At 39.9% G+C, this 15,482-nt stretch overlaps 2 protein-coding genes across 2 annotated transcripts in view; one reads left to right on the top strand and one right to left on the bottom strand.

Annotated features, from left to right (window-relative positions):
• The window catches only part of LOC124787626 (pyridoxal phosphate homeostasis protein), a 70,115-nt gene extending 66,497 nt beyond the window's left edge, over positions 1 to 3,618 (bottom strand). The window contains exons 1-3 of the mRNA XM_047254387.1: positions 3,461 to 3,618; positions 2,944 to 3,299; positions 2,723 to 2,866 (exon numbers count right to left, since the gene is read on the bottom strand). Of these exons, the coding sequence (XP_047110343.1) occupies positions 2,723 to 2,866; positions 2,944 to 3,036 (237 nt within the window). The 5' untranslated portion in view covers positions 3,037 to 3,299; positions 3,461 to 3,618. The remainder of the gene's footprint in view (positions 1 to 2,722; positions 2,867 to 2,943; positions 3,300 to 3,460) is intronic.
• A 92-nt stretch (positions 3,619 to 3,710) lies between these two features.
• LOC124787624 (glycerol-3-phosphate acyltransferase 1, mitochondrial) overlaps positions 3,711 to 15,482 on the top strand; it is a 401,021-nt gene continuing 389,249 nt past the window's right edge. The window contains exon 1 of the mRNA XM_047254384.1: positions 3,711 to 3,872. The gene's annotated coding sequence lies outside the window, so the exon portion shown is untranslated. The remainder of the gene's footprint in view (positions 3,873 to 15,482) is intronic.

Below are 15,482 nucleotides of genomic sequence, written 5' to 3'. Positions count from 1 at the left end.
CCATTCTCTTTCTCCTTTACTATAACACTCTTGTATGATGCTTATTAAGAACAGCTGTTGGTATGCCATGATGTGAGCTTCAATCTCACTAATTTTCCCACATACCTATTCCACAAGACTTAGGTGGCAGGAAGTAATATGTTTTCCTACCCATTTTGAATGTATGCTTTGCAAATTTTATCAGTAAATTTCTCTGTCATAATGAAAACTCCTTGTGCCTGCCTTGTGAGTTTGTTGAGCATCTCTGTAAGGCATCAGTATTCACTAAACAATTCCAAGACAAAATGTGTTATTCTTTGTTGGATCTTCTACATCTCCTCTTTTATAGAAATAATTGTTGTAGAAACCTGATCTGGTAAAGGTCCAAAACTGAGGAGCAACTGGTCTTACTAATGTTTTGTAAGCCACTTCTTTTGTGGATGAATTACTACATTTCCTGGGTCTAAATGAATGTTCGATCTGAATCGTCGGATTTGGCCAGTGGTGTAATGTTAATGGCTGATGTCTTGTCACTTTTCCATACATATATTCACAGTTTTGTTGTTAGTTAGCAAAGCCTACAAACACAAAGGGGGAGTGGGGAAGGGAAGAAACTAGTTGTGGTGACAGATTGATCTATTGCTTAACCCAAGGTATGGGTTAGGTTGGAAGATGACAATCTGGTTGTGAAGCCAACAAATGTGGTAAAAAAAAAACTGGTTATGGTGGCAGACTGATCTGTTAGTTTGAAATAATTGTCAAAGACATCATGTTACAGTCTCCATAATGCTTGCGGCGTTTGTCGGATTTTTCCCATGTCACTGGTCAAAGCTGACAACTTATCTCCTTAACATTCTTCCAATGAAACTCAGCCTGGCTTCAAATTCTTCCTTGAATTAGTTTTATGTGGGCACCACACATTGGGTTACTCTGGAAATTTATTGCTAGGTATCTTGCAATTGTTACTGCTTCCACTAGGTTATTTTATTTGTTAGTATGGCTCACATGCAGTTTAAAATTATAGGCATATAACATTAGTAATACTATTTGTAACAGGAATAGGAAAATACAAAACAACATATAAAAACTAACTAAATGTCAATGTCTAGGTTCCTAATCCAGATAGGGGCCATATCATCAGCTTTCATGACGTTGCTCCAACTCCCCTGGTAGGAATGCAAGGGGCATTAATGTGCTTTATTGTCTGGTTCAGAGCCACACAGTCACAAATCAGAGACTCTGTAGCATCCCATCTGTAAAGAGAGTCTGCACATCGTACATGCCCAGTGCAAGCTCTGTTCAACTTGATCCACAGATTCCTGTTGAGTTCTGTGCCAACAGTTATCACCGTTATGCTTTCAGAACAACGCCCTTCAGGATTTTCAAGCTGCCAGCTCTGGTCCCACAGATCTCTCATCCTGGTATTTCTGGCATCTAGCTGTTCTGCTTACTGTAATGGTGGGTTGCTTGAATGGAGTCTATTTTGTTGTAAACTTGATATCTTCCTGTATGGGTAATTCCAGGTTCTCCTGCAGCTTGTGGTATTCCCTAACCAAGGCATAACTTCTGCTGATTGCGGGTGGATTGTTGTTGCTCAGCAGAGGAAGCCCAATAAATCTATGTTGGCCAGACTGTCCCAGTTACAACCAAGGTTGAAATTCAACAGTAAGGCACCTCTTTGCCCTGTTAGATGTGATATGTCATTTATTTACTGCACATTCAGACTTAATTAGCAGTTCCTGCACCAATAATGGTTTATTTACATCTGCAAACATACTTTGCAAACCCCAATGAAGTGCACAGCAGACGGCAGTTCCCACTGTAACAGTTGCTAGGGCTTCTTCCCATTCCTTTCACTTCATGGAGCTCGGAAAGAATAATAATTTAAATTTCACTGTGTGCACTGTAATTAATCTGATCTTGTCTAATAAATCCTAAAGGAGTCATAGGCTGCGGGTTCTTGTACATTTAAAGTTGGATCTAGAAAATTTCTAACTAGACTTTCACATAATGATGTGTGTATCTTCAAGTGTGTGCCAATCGAGTTATTTCAGCACCCCTGTTATGCTCTATTTCAGCATCTCCGTGGGCCAAGCAAACTTTTAACCATTCGTGTACATTCAAGGGCCCCTTTGGTCCTGTATGGTAATGGTGGCACACACTTATGCAATATTATATGATGGATCACAAGAGTGTTCGGTAAGCCATCTCCTTTGCAGACTGACTTCATTTCCCTAGTATTCTACAAAAGAACCGTAGTCTGCTACTTGCTTTACTCCTAACTGAACCTACATTATCATACCACTCCATATCCCTACAAACTGATACATCCAGAATTCAATATAAGTACTGCTAAATACTCTAATGAATGCTGAATGATTTTTATTGAACTTCTTCAGGTTGACAGGTGAGATTCGGCATGGATAGTCTTGTTCTCACTTATCTCAACCACACAATTACCAACACTATCACAGAATTCATCTGTGTCACACACTGCACTATAATAGTGTCAAAAACGGAAAAAAAGGTGGATGAGGGGTGGGAGCATTAATCGCATATTAGAAAATGAGTAGTGGTGGGGGTGGGGGGGGTGGGGGGGGGTGGGGGGAGGGGCCTAGACGCATACTAGCTTATAAAGAGTTAAAAAATTTAATGTACGGTAGGTAATCCTGTGCATAAACTGGATATGGATACTGCAACAGTAACCTCATATTTTAAAACTCATTGCTTATTCAGTACTTACATCAGGATCATTCCCCTTTTCAATCAATTCTTGTACATAATTCTCTCCAAAATGACGTTGGCCATTTTCGTAAGCTGCTATTACCAATTCCTTCGGCTTAGTCTTGCTGACAGCCACTAATCTTGGTTCGTGGGTTTTGTACTCCTACGAAATTTGATGTACTTTACAAAACATTATGATACGTGATACAAGCTAAAACAGTAATTCTGCATCGTACTTACTGGTGGTCTACGTTCAGCTGCGGCTCTGACTTTATTAAGGATCACACCCAAGTTCTTGGCAATATCTAGTTCTCCCATTACTGTGCGTATCATTGGAAATTCTAGAACACTACCATATGTTGCATGTATGGAACGGTACAAATCCAGAAAAAAAAGTTACCTCTGCGAGACGATACCACGTGATTTTTTTCCCCACTGTCTTTAATACCTAAACGCTGTTAATAGATACATGTCGCTACTCTACTCGTTGATGAAAATTGCTCGAATCATCTAGTACAAGTACCCACATCCTTACTGCCACAGAAGATTCATGAAAGTGAGTGGTGGCATCCCAGCATCTGCTCCCTTCTTGAAACCTAGGTAAAGAACTGTTGGTATAAAACCAATATGGAAAATACACTTTGCTGTATCAATGATAATTGTTAAACGTTTTTTTGTTTCTGGATTCATTTTAACCATTTTAACTTAATATGTATGCCCTACACGCAGTTTCACGCTTACTGTCTCACACACTCACCGTAAACCAGTATTACTGTGGTGTGTACGCCGCTTACAGTACTACCACGTTTTCCAAAGATATGTAAACGTATTACTCATAATTACTGTCGTTTAAAGCAAGTACTCTGCTTGCGTACTCTGGGCTATGTACAACGAAAAGGATATTTTAAGCACCCGCAGAAAGTTTTTTTATACAAAGTATAAAAAGAAAAAAACGCTATAAAAAAATTCACTTCATAGATGCTACTTTAAATACTATCACGTGGTAGACAAATGATAATAGGAAGATCATATAGCGGGAAAAGTGATTTAATTGTTGTAATGATTCTAGCTGTAAATCGACGGCTATTTTTAGAGTATAAAGAATAGAAAGAAAGAAGAATTGGAGAATACGCTTGCTTTTAGCATCGTATGTGATTTAAGTGTTTTCGGTAAGCTGTCACCTTTTACCACTATTACACAACTGGAATGAAAATGTAGATTTTTCTCTTATTCAGGACATTTAGCAATCTCCTTGGCAAGTGTTGCAAAGTTGTGAGCAATCCTATAGAATTTGAGATTTTAAAAATGCGTTTAATGCGAGCATGCCTATGTGAGTTTATTCTCCACCAAGTATATGCCATGTAACGGTGATGTAGACCTACTTGATTGTCTTAAAAACCTTTCAGCTGGATGCACTTTCATTATATGTTCGTAACGTTTCGCGTTGTTAAGATTATGTAATGAGAAGACTTGTTAAAACATCAGAATCTGAATTTTATATGGAAGGAGATAGATATAATCCCTCGTCTTTAAGTCCTGATTAGCTTCTCTCTCTCTCTCTCTCTCTCTCTCTCTCTCTCTCTGTGTGTGTGTGTGTGTGTGTGTGTGTGTGTGTGTGTGTAGAAAAACTATGGAGAATGGGGGGTGGAAATTGTTGGTGGCACAAAATGTAATAGGTAGGCTGTTGGCAATAGTCTGACAGTACTTGCCCACATGGGCAGAAATGCCATCAATGGCAGTGTGATATCATGCACAATTGAGTGTTTTAGATCGAGTTCGTGTATTATGAGTAGCACTTAAAGTTGAGGATGGGGAGAGTGGTTGGCAGATGGTTGTTTCCAAATTTCATGTAAATATTCAGAATACAATGGATTATATTACATATCTGTAAGATCCCCTGATGTTGAATTCATCCAGTCTTCTAGTCACTCAAGAGAGTGATTTTTGTGATGGTAAAAACATGAATATAGACTAGTTCCATGAATAGTTGCTACCATGTTACACATGTTTGGATGAAAACAGTTTTTGTGCAGAGAAGACCAAAGCAAGATCAGCAATTAAAGAGAGCAGGCAGGAGACTTTTATCAATGGCAGAGTTTGTAAATACCTGCTCTCAATCTGGGAGACAGACATGACATTGACAATAGACTGAAAGACATCAGTGTTTACTCTCATGTGTGACAGATATCCTCCTTGAATCTTTAAATTTGACCAAGACCTCTACCACCTGAGTATTTCTCACCTTGTTTTATTATTGTTGCTCCATCTGGTGTCTATTACATTTTTACCCATCTGACTTTTACTATTACAAATCACCTGGCTAGAAGGTTTTGTGAGATTTGTAAGCACATATAATGCTTACCATCTTTTAAGACATCTTTTGGAAACATTTTTATATATGAACCTCAGCTTTAGCTGTTCCACCTCATTTAATTGTATTTTTTTGGTGCAACTGAAATAGACCATGCTAATTATTTATGTACATCATAGGTACACGTTACTGAAAATACAAAGTAGAAGGTTTATTTTTTTCTTGTAAGTTCTTTGCCATATCACCCACAAAGCAGAGTGTTGAAAAAATCGCCGGCCGGGGTGGCCAAGCGGTTAAAGGCGCTACAGTCTGGAACCGCGCGACCGTTACGGTCGCAGGTTCGAATCCTGCCTCGGGCATGGACGTGTGTGATGTCCTTAGGTTAGTTAGGTTTAAGTAGTTCTAAGTTCTAGGGGACTGATGACCTTAGAAGTTAAGTCCCGTAGTGCTCAGAGCCATTTGAACCATTTGTTGAAAAAATGGTGCTGTATAAATAGTGGTACAAAAAAAATTGTAAGTATGATTATCAAAAATTTTGGAAATTAATTCAGGGTTTTTCCTTCAAAAAACATTTTATTTTCAGTTAGGCCTAAGTCACAAGAGTAGTCTACTTTTTAATCATGCATGTTTTAAGATAGTATACAGAATTTCAGCCGTCTGTCTTTTATAGTATTTAGCCAAAGTGTACCAGAACATGAAATAATTTAACTTTCGGGAAATTCAAGTTAAAGTTAAAACTTGTGTTTGTTATTAAACTTGCATGACACTAATGCATCTCAGTTCCATATTCATCGTGTTCCCTGTGTTTTTCTTCCTCCCTTCTCTTTTTCACTTCTTTGGTGGCTTCCAACAATGATTTTTCTGCGTCAAAGAATCTCCTTCAGTCAATGGCTATTGGAGCTCTATGCATATGTAGTCCACCAGGCACTCCCATCAGTTCCATAACATTAAGCCTTTATATTGCACCATCATTGAAACATGGAACAGCATCTAGCACACCTATTTTCAGAGTATTTTGCCCTACTAGAACAGTTTTTGGTACTGTTCCCATATACAGTTGTTGAAACATTCATTTGGCTTCCGAGTCCTACCATGTAAACATTTCTCTAATAACATTGTGTCACTAAGATCCCTATATACAGGGTGAGTCACCTAACATTACCGCTGGATATATTTCGTAAACCACATCAAATACTGACGAACCGATTCCACAGACCAAACGTGAGGAGACGGGCTAGTGTAATTGTTTAATACAAACCATACAAAAATGCATGGAAGTATGTTTTTTAACACAAACCTATGTTTTTTTAAATGGAACCACGTTAGTTTTGTTAGCACATCTGAACATATAAACAAATACGTAATCAGTGCCGTTTGTTGCATTGTAAAATGTTAATTACATCCGGAGATATTGTAACCTAAAGTTGACGCTTGAAACCTCCGACGTTCAGTTGCGTATTGTAACAAACACAGGCCACGGTCGGCGAGCAGCATCTGCAGGGACATGTTTACGATGACGGCCGTGTTTATGAGTGTGGCTGTACTGCACTGTTGTGGTTTGGTCTAGCTGTCGCAGTGTCCGCATGTAGAGCTTGCTGCTATTGTTGTTCTGCATTCGTCTCCACATGCAGACCAACTGTAGTACACCGTGTTACCAGATGTCTGTGATAGTGTAGTGTTGTAGGAACTGTGTCCATGGTGTATTCGAACTCTGAAAAGGCGGAGATGGTACTCATCTATGGCAAGTGTCGACGAAATGCAGCTGAAGCCTGCAGGGTGTATGCAGAACGGTACCCGGACAGAGAGCATCCAACGTGCCGCACATTGCAAAACATCTAACGCCAACTGTATGCAACAGGTATGGTCGTAGCATGCAAACGGGTCCTAACAGGCCCGTCACAGGAGAAGCGGGTGCAGTTGGTGTGTTAGCTGCTGTTGCCATGAACCCACACATGAGTACACGGGACATTGCGAGAGCCGGTGGACTGAGTCAAAGTAGTGTCATGCGCATACTGCATCGTCACCGCTTTCACCCGTTTCATGTGTCGCTACATCAGCAATTACATGGTGATGACTTTAATCATCAAGTGCAATTCTGTCAATGGGCATTAACAGAGAATGCGTTGCAGTTCTACCTGTTTACCGATGAAGCGGGTTTCACAAACCATGGGGCAGTGAATCTACAGAACATGCATTTCTGGTCCGTGGGCAATCCTCGCTGGCTCAGGCAGGTAGAATGACAGCGACCGTGGACTGTAAATGTGTGGTGCAGAATCATTGGCGACCACCTCATTGGTCCTCACTTCATCGCAGGGGCCCAAACAGCTGCAACATACATCACGTTAGTACAGAATGATCTGCCAACGTTGCTCGAAAATGTCCCACTGGAAACGTGTCGACGTATGTGGTATCAGCATGATGGTGCACCTGCACATTCCGCAATTAACACTAGGCTGACCCTTGACAGGATGTTCGACGGGCGTTTCATAGAACGTAGAGGACTCATAAATTGGCCAGCCCGTTCTCCTGATCTTACGCCTCTGGACTTCTTTCTGTGGGGTACGTTAAAGGAGAATGTGTACCGTGATGTGCCTACAACCCCAGAGGATATGAAACAACGTATTGTGGCAGCCTGCGGCGACATTACACCAGATGTACTGCGGCATGTACAACATTCATTACGCCAGAGATTGCAGTTGTGTGCAGCAAATGATGGCGACCACATTGAACATCTATTGGCCTGACATGTCGGCACACACTCTATTCCACTCCGTGATTGAAAACGGAAACCACGTGTGTACGTGTACCTCACCCCTCATGGTAATGTACATGTGCATCAGTGAAAAAGACCAATAAAAAGGTGTTAGCATGTGGACATAATGTGCTGTTCCAGTCTCTTCTGTACCTAAGGTCCATCACCGTTCCCTTTGGATCCCTACGTAATTCGGTGCTCTCCGATACACACGATCGAACAGCGGAGAAGTGGTACTCAAGCGTCAACTTTAGGTTACAATATCTTCGGATGTAGTTAACATTTTACAATGCAACAAACGGCACTAATTACGTATTTGTTTGTATGTTCAGATGTGCTAACAAAACTAACCGGGTTCCATTTAAAAAAAACAACGTAGGTTTGTGTTAAAAAACATACTTCCATGCATTTTTTTTATGGTTTGTCTTAACCAATTACACTAGCCCCTCTCCTCACGTTCGGTCTGTGGAATCGATTCGTCAGTATTTGTTGTGGTTTACGAAATATATCCAGCGGTAATGTTAGGTGACTCACCCTGTATAGGTTTTATAACTTCCATTATAGCAGATGGCGAAGAATGTTTATGGTTGTAGGTTTCACCTTGAGTAACAGCCCTCTGGTAGCCACCCCATGAATCACTGCCAGGTGAGCAGAGTGCATGACAGGGTTGTCATCTGTGGAGGATTTATGAAAGAAGGTAGCCCATACTGCCTTTTTCATTCTCTCAAGGTCATTTTTATTTTGTCTTACGGCTTGTCCATAATAATACTGCAACCTGTCTATTTCTTTGTCTGTAAGCTGACCATACCCACAAATTCACTTACCATCAGGTAATTTCTTTCCTTTCAAATTCCTCTTCAGGTTCCTCAGTCTTGTACCTAACCTTTTCTAGACATGTCCAACACATTACATTTCTTCAATTTTTGTGTCAGCAGAAGGTTAGGATTCACAAACTTTTTGGTACCCTTTTGAGTCTCCACATCCTAGGTAAGATATATACATAACACCATATTTCTCTATTGACCTGTGAATTATCTTCACAACACTTTCAGATTCCATCCTTCCACTATAACCTCTAAAATTAACCAAACATTTATGATTTTCGTTTTCACTAATACAGCCATGACAGTACTTGGTAATACATTCCACATGAATAACTTTCCCATTGTCCAAGGAGGTAGCTGCCACTACACCATTTAGGGAACTGTGGCCTCTTCAGTGCCAGGATGCATCCAGGGCTGCAGACATATGTGTATTGCTGCCATTCATGTCTACACTTTCCTGAACAGCATTTATCGTATATCATTTGTTACTTCTTCCAAAGTCTGTAGAATAATTTCATCATGGCTGTAAGATCTTGTAGGGGCAGGTAAGTCCATAGGAGCACAGAAAATTTGTGCACTTCTGTACCCCTTTGCCTATATACCTCATAGCTAAGCAAGTTTAATATTTGTGTTATACACTGTCTGTTTAGTTATGCCACATGTATAACCACATTCGCTCAAATCACAAAAATTACAAACAATTCTTAATTTTGATGCGCCTCTTCTAGCATGTATCTCCTCAACTACCTTCACACCACCAAGTTTTATTTATTAGTTCAGGTAGAGCAGAGAGTTAAACAATAACACAACATCAGCAATAATACTGCCCAGCCCGTTGTCCAAATATTTCAGTTAGCTTAGCACTTCGCGTAGTTGAAGCTGATTCAAGTGTTGTATCACGTTGTACTTCAGTATTAGCAGAGTTAATCCGTTTGGTGAACTGTTTTCCATAAAATTTATGTTGTTTAACACTGAACTTCTTAATTCTTCCCATTGCTTTATAGTGCAATAAGAAACTCATGCACACAATTACTTCACTGGAAACAAAATATTCATGCCAAGACAACAGCAAACGATGACTAAACTCTCTGTATAAACAAAAGATAAGCAAATGTAAAGGTTTTGCAGGTTAGCCAAATAAGGGACTAAAAAGTCTTAAAAACGAGACAATTGAGAGCAAAACTTCAGTTTCAACAGAGCTGACTGTGACTCATGTGGATGTCTTGGTGCATGCAGTCACTTTTAAATTCCTCTAATTTTGCTAATTTCTGCGGTCCATTTTCCTGGAAGTAAATTTTTTTCTCATCCAGAAAACTACAGAAAATTTTTTAAGACCAAAATTAAAAAATCGATTTTTTGACAGTAATTCATGTACAAGTCTCCTTAACTGTGTTCATCCTGATCTGGGTTAGGTGCAGGTGGCGTTTCTCTTGTCACAGACAAGCCCTGAGAGAACCCTTGTCTGCTCTGACCTACATATTGACCTGGCCCATACACTTTTCCTTTCCCTTAAATTATTTCTCATCTCTAGCATCAGTATTGCTTTCAGTGCCTCAGTTTTATCTCTCCTGTGTAATTACATAATTCAATCAAATTACGTTCAAATGTCACTAATTCCAGATGTATACCTCTTGACCAAGGTGTAGATGACATTACTGTTTAGCCCTTCCCACCCCCTTCCCACCTTCTTCATCCACCTGAGGACCACTAAGCTTGTTCATCAATGGAAGCAGTTATAAGCCATTGCTTCTCCCTAATTCTATTCAATACCTCCTCATTAGTTATTTGATTTACCCATCTAATCTTCAGCATTCTTCTGTAGCACCACACTTCAAAAGCTTCTATTCTCTTCTGGTCCGAAATATTTATCGTCCATGTTTCACTTCCATACATGGCTACAATCCATACAAATACTTTCAGAAACCACTTCCTGACACTTAAATCTGTACTCGATGTTAACAAATTTCTCTTCTTCAGAAACGCTTTCCTTGCCATTGCCAGTCTCCATTTTATATCCTCCCTACTTCGACCATCATCAGCTATTTTGCTCCCCAAATAGCAAAACTCCTTTACTACTTTAAGTGTCTCATTTCCTAATCTAATTCCCTCGGCACCACCCGACTTAATTCGACTACATTCCATTACCGTCGTTTTACTTTTTTTGATGTTCATCTTATATCGTCCTTTCAAGACACTATCCATTCCGTTCAACTGCTCTTCCAAGTCTTTTGCTGTCTCTGACAGAATTACAATGTCATCGGCGAACCTCAAAGTTTTTATTTCTTCTCCATGGATTTTAATACCTACTCCGAATTTTTCTTTTGTTTCCTTCACTGCTTGCTCACTATACAGATTGAATAACATTGGGGAGAGGCTACAACCCTGTCTCACTCCCTTCCCAACCACTGCTTTCCTTTCATGCCCCTCGACTCTTATAACTGCCATCTGGTTTCTGTACAAATTGTAAATAGCCTTTCACTCCCTGTATTTTACCCCTGTCACCTTTAGAATTCGATAGAGAGTATTCCAGTCAACATTGTCAAAAGCTTTCTCTAAGTCTACAAATGCTAGAAATGAAGGTTTGCCTTTCCTTAATCTTTCTTCAAGGATAAGTCGTAGGGTCAGTATTGCCTCACGTGTTCCAACATTTCTACGGAATCCAAAATGATCTTCCCCAAGGTCGGCTTCTACCAGTTTTTCCATTCGTCTGTAAAGAAGCAGTTTATCATGGGATAGTTTGCATGTCTATATTGAAGCATCTGCCGGTTTGTTTCTTTCAGCATCTTTGTGAGAGTCTCCCTTGGGTGAAACAAATATGTGACCATTCACATTGCTGTTCTTTGTATCCGTTCAATTTGTCCTGTTAGAGCAAAACCAAAGATTGTAGTGCCATCTGTCGACTCTGACTGTGACATCATCAAGATTGTAGAGACCTATATTTCAAGTGTGAACAACATAGTGAGCATGACATCACTTACTACAACTGCAAAATATTTCATTACATCAGTGCATTGAAACTAACTGGACAACCACGGGAATGAGGGGTTTTGGTTGGGGACACTTTAAATATGTGACAATTCCAATAATGAAGACATACCAAAAATAATATGAACGTAAAAATCAAGCAAATGAAATCTGCAGCGGTCCACACAACCAAACTAAAAATACCAAATTGGTATGGAAATTTCACTTGGTACTTACAGCTCCTTTGAAGCCCGTGTTGTTGCAAACTCAATACACAACTCCAGAAGTGTTGCTGCAAATATCACTTCACCAGTATAGCTCATAGGAAGTCTGTGATGCCACAAACCCATGCATGACTCTAAAACCCAGTGCTGCAAATATCACTTGACCTATACAGCCCAAATGAAATCCACAATATCATTAAACCAACTCACTCGCATAACTAAAACTGAAAATGTAACATAATTAACCATAACAAACTAATATTCACAATACCTACATGTTAGATTGGATATTTGGGCATTTGATGGAGAAACATTCTCTAGGAACATATATTTTTATATACAGAACATCTAGCATAGACACCTAAGAATACATATAATAGGCTGAGAGGTCTATCAACATTAACTCACTACCCACACACGTAACAGATATTTAGTTCGCCAAATCACAACACTACCAATCACTATACAACACTTTTACTGAACACTGACAACTCAAACCAGAAAATTTAAAAAATCTTGCATCGCCACCAATAACAATAAACACACAATTATAAAAATAACACACACCGTACATACTAAAAATCAAATAAAACCTCAAAAAATATTTACAAACCAAAGCCACCAACACACAAATCTAGGCTGGTGGCACACACCCATTTGTGCTCACAACCCAAAAATCAAAACAAAACCCATAAATAATACCCATACCTCCCAAACCTAAGCTTCCTAAACACCAATCCCTCCAATGCAAGTTAATACCCATACTAAACCCGTTACCCAAACAAAAATATAACTAACAAAAAATAACAAAATTCACACTTTATGTAACAAATAGTAGAAACTTAAAACAAAAAAAAGCCTCCTCTACCATCCCTACTTCTCAAACTTACACCACCTTTCCACAAACAACGCAACACCCCCCCCCCCCTCCCCCCCCCCACAAAAAAAAAAAAACTATTCAGATAACAACCCAAGTCCTATACATTTTCCCAATAACCCTGAATAAGCACTTAAATCGACAATATTTACCCCTCTGTGTCACAAACAAAACCTCTCCGTTGTGTTTGAATGAGCCCAAGTAAAATACTCATATCCCCTGTTCCCAAAAGCCCCACATGAAGAAAATGCATCCAAAACTATTACAGAATCCTCCTCAAGGAGCTCCTCAGTCAAACCTAGGAAAGCCCATTTTGTCAGTGTCTCTCCACCACCAGAAAAAGTCTGAACACCCAGGCCCTGAAACAATAGTCTCTCCCCCCCTCCAACCCCACCCCCCACCCCCATCCCCCAACCTTCCTGAAAAATACCACTACCAAACTTCACTTTCCCATATGAAGATTCATCTACTTCTACTACACACACCCTGCCCTGCTCCCCCCTCACGCACACACACAACTTGCCCCTATACTAAATAAATTCCAGACACTTTTGCGTACAAAATGAAAACCAGTCCAAAATGATATGCTCGCTAAAGCCCTTTCTTAAGCACAAAACTCAATTGACGACCGATAGCAAAAATAATGAGTCATTAAAACACTCTCACAAATAGCCAACATACAATTCTCAAACCAGGAACCACTCCAGATAGACTGCCACACATTATTCAAGCAATAACACAACATATGTTGGTCACAGACCTGAGATGCAGCAACTTTGGTCGATTTCGGATCACTTCCACAAATGTGACATCTCACATACTTGGCAGTGAGACCATATATCCAAAGGAATCTATTTGTAAACTTGTGTGCCAAATCCATAACTGACAAAAAATGAAACAAAAAATTAAATCTCCAACTATAAGAAAAACATAGCACTACTAATTCCAGACACTAGCACAAATCCATAACTCCCAATGTCAAAGTAGCAGACCGATATAAACTCTTACATTATTGATCTCACATGTGAAAATCTAAACGTCAAATGACTCACTAACATAACTAACACACCACTTCAAAACGTAAACATCCAACACTACAGAGTGCCACTATGTACATTAAAATACTATCTACAAACTTGCTCTGATTCAGACACGTCATACTGCCTTGATGTCACACAGCACAACTAAGCCAAGGCTTAAAGCAGACAGCGGTACCGCGAGTTTCGGTTGGCCTCCTGTTAGTACGATTTGGTGTGGGTCCCACACACTTGAGCAATATTCAAGCCTAGATCACACAAGTGTTTGGTATGCAGTCGCCGTTGTAGACTGATTGCATTTCCCTAGTTTTGTACCAATGACCCATAGTCTCCCACCTGACTGACTTACAACTGAGACTGTTTGATCATTTCATGCCATATTCCTAAAGATTATTACACCCAGTTATTTGTATGAATTTGCTGATTCTAATTGTGACTCGCTAATAATGCATTTTTTTTTTTTTTTTTTTTTTTTTTTTTTTTTTTTTTTTTTTTTTTTTTTTTTTGAAGTGCACTGTTTTACATTTCAGAATCTCTAAAGCAAGTTGCCAACCTATGCACCACTTTTAAATTTCAAGATCTGACTGAATATTTACTCAGCATCTTTCACACAACATTTCATTGTACACGGTCCAGTCACATTAATGCGACCAACACCTACATTCGATGTCAACATGCAATAATCACTGACAGATGGCAGACGCAGCACTAGCAGTGGGTGGGGTGATATATAAAGCATGTTGGGGGAAACAGGAAACAGTGTAGTCTTTGTTGTAATGCGGGAATGGAGCGATTTATCTGACATCCCAAGGGGCATGATCATTGGCTTTCGGGCGAGGGGTGTCACAATATCGAAATGGCTAAGTTTGTAAACTGCTTATGTGCCGCGGTGCTTAAAGTATACTGTGCATGGCAAAATTGTCTATCTAAAACTGGTGCTGAGGCAGCTGTGGTGCACCACAGGCCATAGATGATGGGAGTGAATGATTGCGGTGAAGATGGGTATGAGCAAATAGGCATGAAACTGTTGAGCAACTGACCAGCCAGGTAACCGAGGGAGTGCCAAAAGTGTCTCCTCAGTGACCATTCAGTGAATGTTGCCGTGTGTGGGCCTCCGAATCAGGTATTGGGTTCATTCATCCGTGTGGACTGCTGTTCATCGGTGTTGAAGACTGGAATTTGAACACCAGTACTGCAACTGGATCTCCACTGAGTGGCAAAAGGTGGTCTTTCAGATGATCCATGTTTATGCTCCATCGGACTGATGGCTGTTGGTGTGTATGGTGTGAAACTTCTCAATGCAAACATCCTGCTACCAAGGGGTCATGTTATGGTCTGGGGGAATGTTTTCATGACATTTCCTGGGTGATCTCGTCTTTCTGAAAGGCACGGTGGATCAATAAAAGCAAGCATCTGTCCTTCGGGACCATGTATGCCCCTACATGCAGTTCGTTTTTCCTTGGCGTGATGGCCATTACCAGTGGGACAATGCAACATGTAACATAGCTCACAGTGTACAGGTGTTGTTCAAGAAAGCAACAGGATGAATTTATAGTACTTGCCTGACCAGAGTATAGATTTAAGTGTTAGGAAGTCGTTTCTGAAAGTATTTGTATGGAGTGTAGCCATGTATGGAAGTGAAACATGGATGATGAATAGTTTAGACAAGAAGAGAATAGAAGCTTCTGAAATGTGGTGATACAGAAGAATGCTGCAGATTAGATGGGTAGATCACATAACTAACGAGGAGGTATTGAATAGAATTGGAGTGAAGAGAAATTTGTGGCACA

The sequence above is a fragment of the Schistocerca piceifrons genome, chromosome 3 (genome assembly GCF_021461385.2).
Source record: "Schistocerca piceifrons isolate TAMUIC-IGC-003096 chromosome 3, iqSchPice1.1, whole genome shotgun sequence".
Classification (NCBI taxonomy): domain Eukaryota; kingdom Metazoa; phylum Arthropoda; class Insecta; order Orthoptera; family Acrididae; genus Schistocerca; species Schistocerca piceifrons.
The sequence above is the reverse complement of the archived record's forward strand: the minus strand, read 5'-3'. Positions and strand labels throughout refer to the sequence as shown.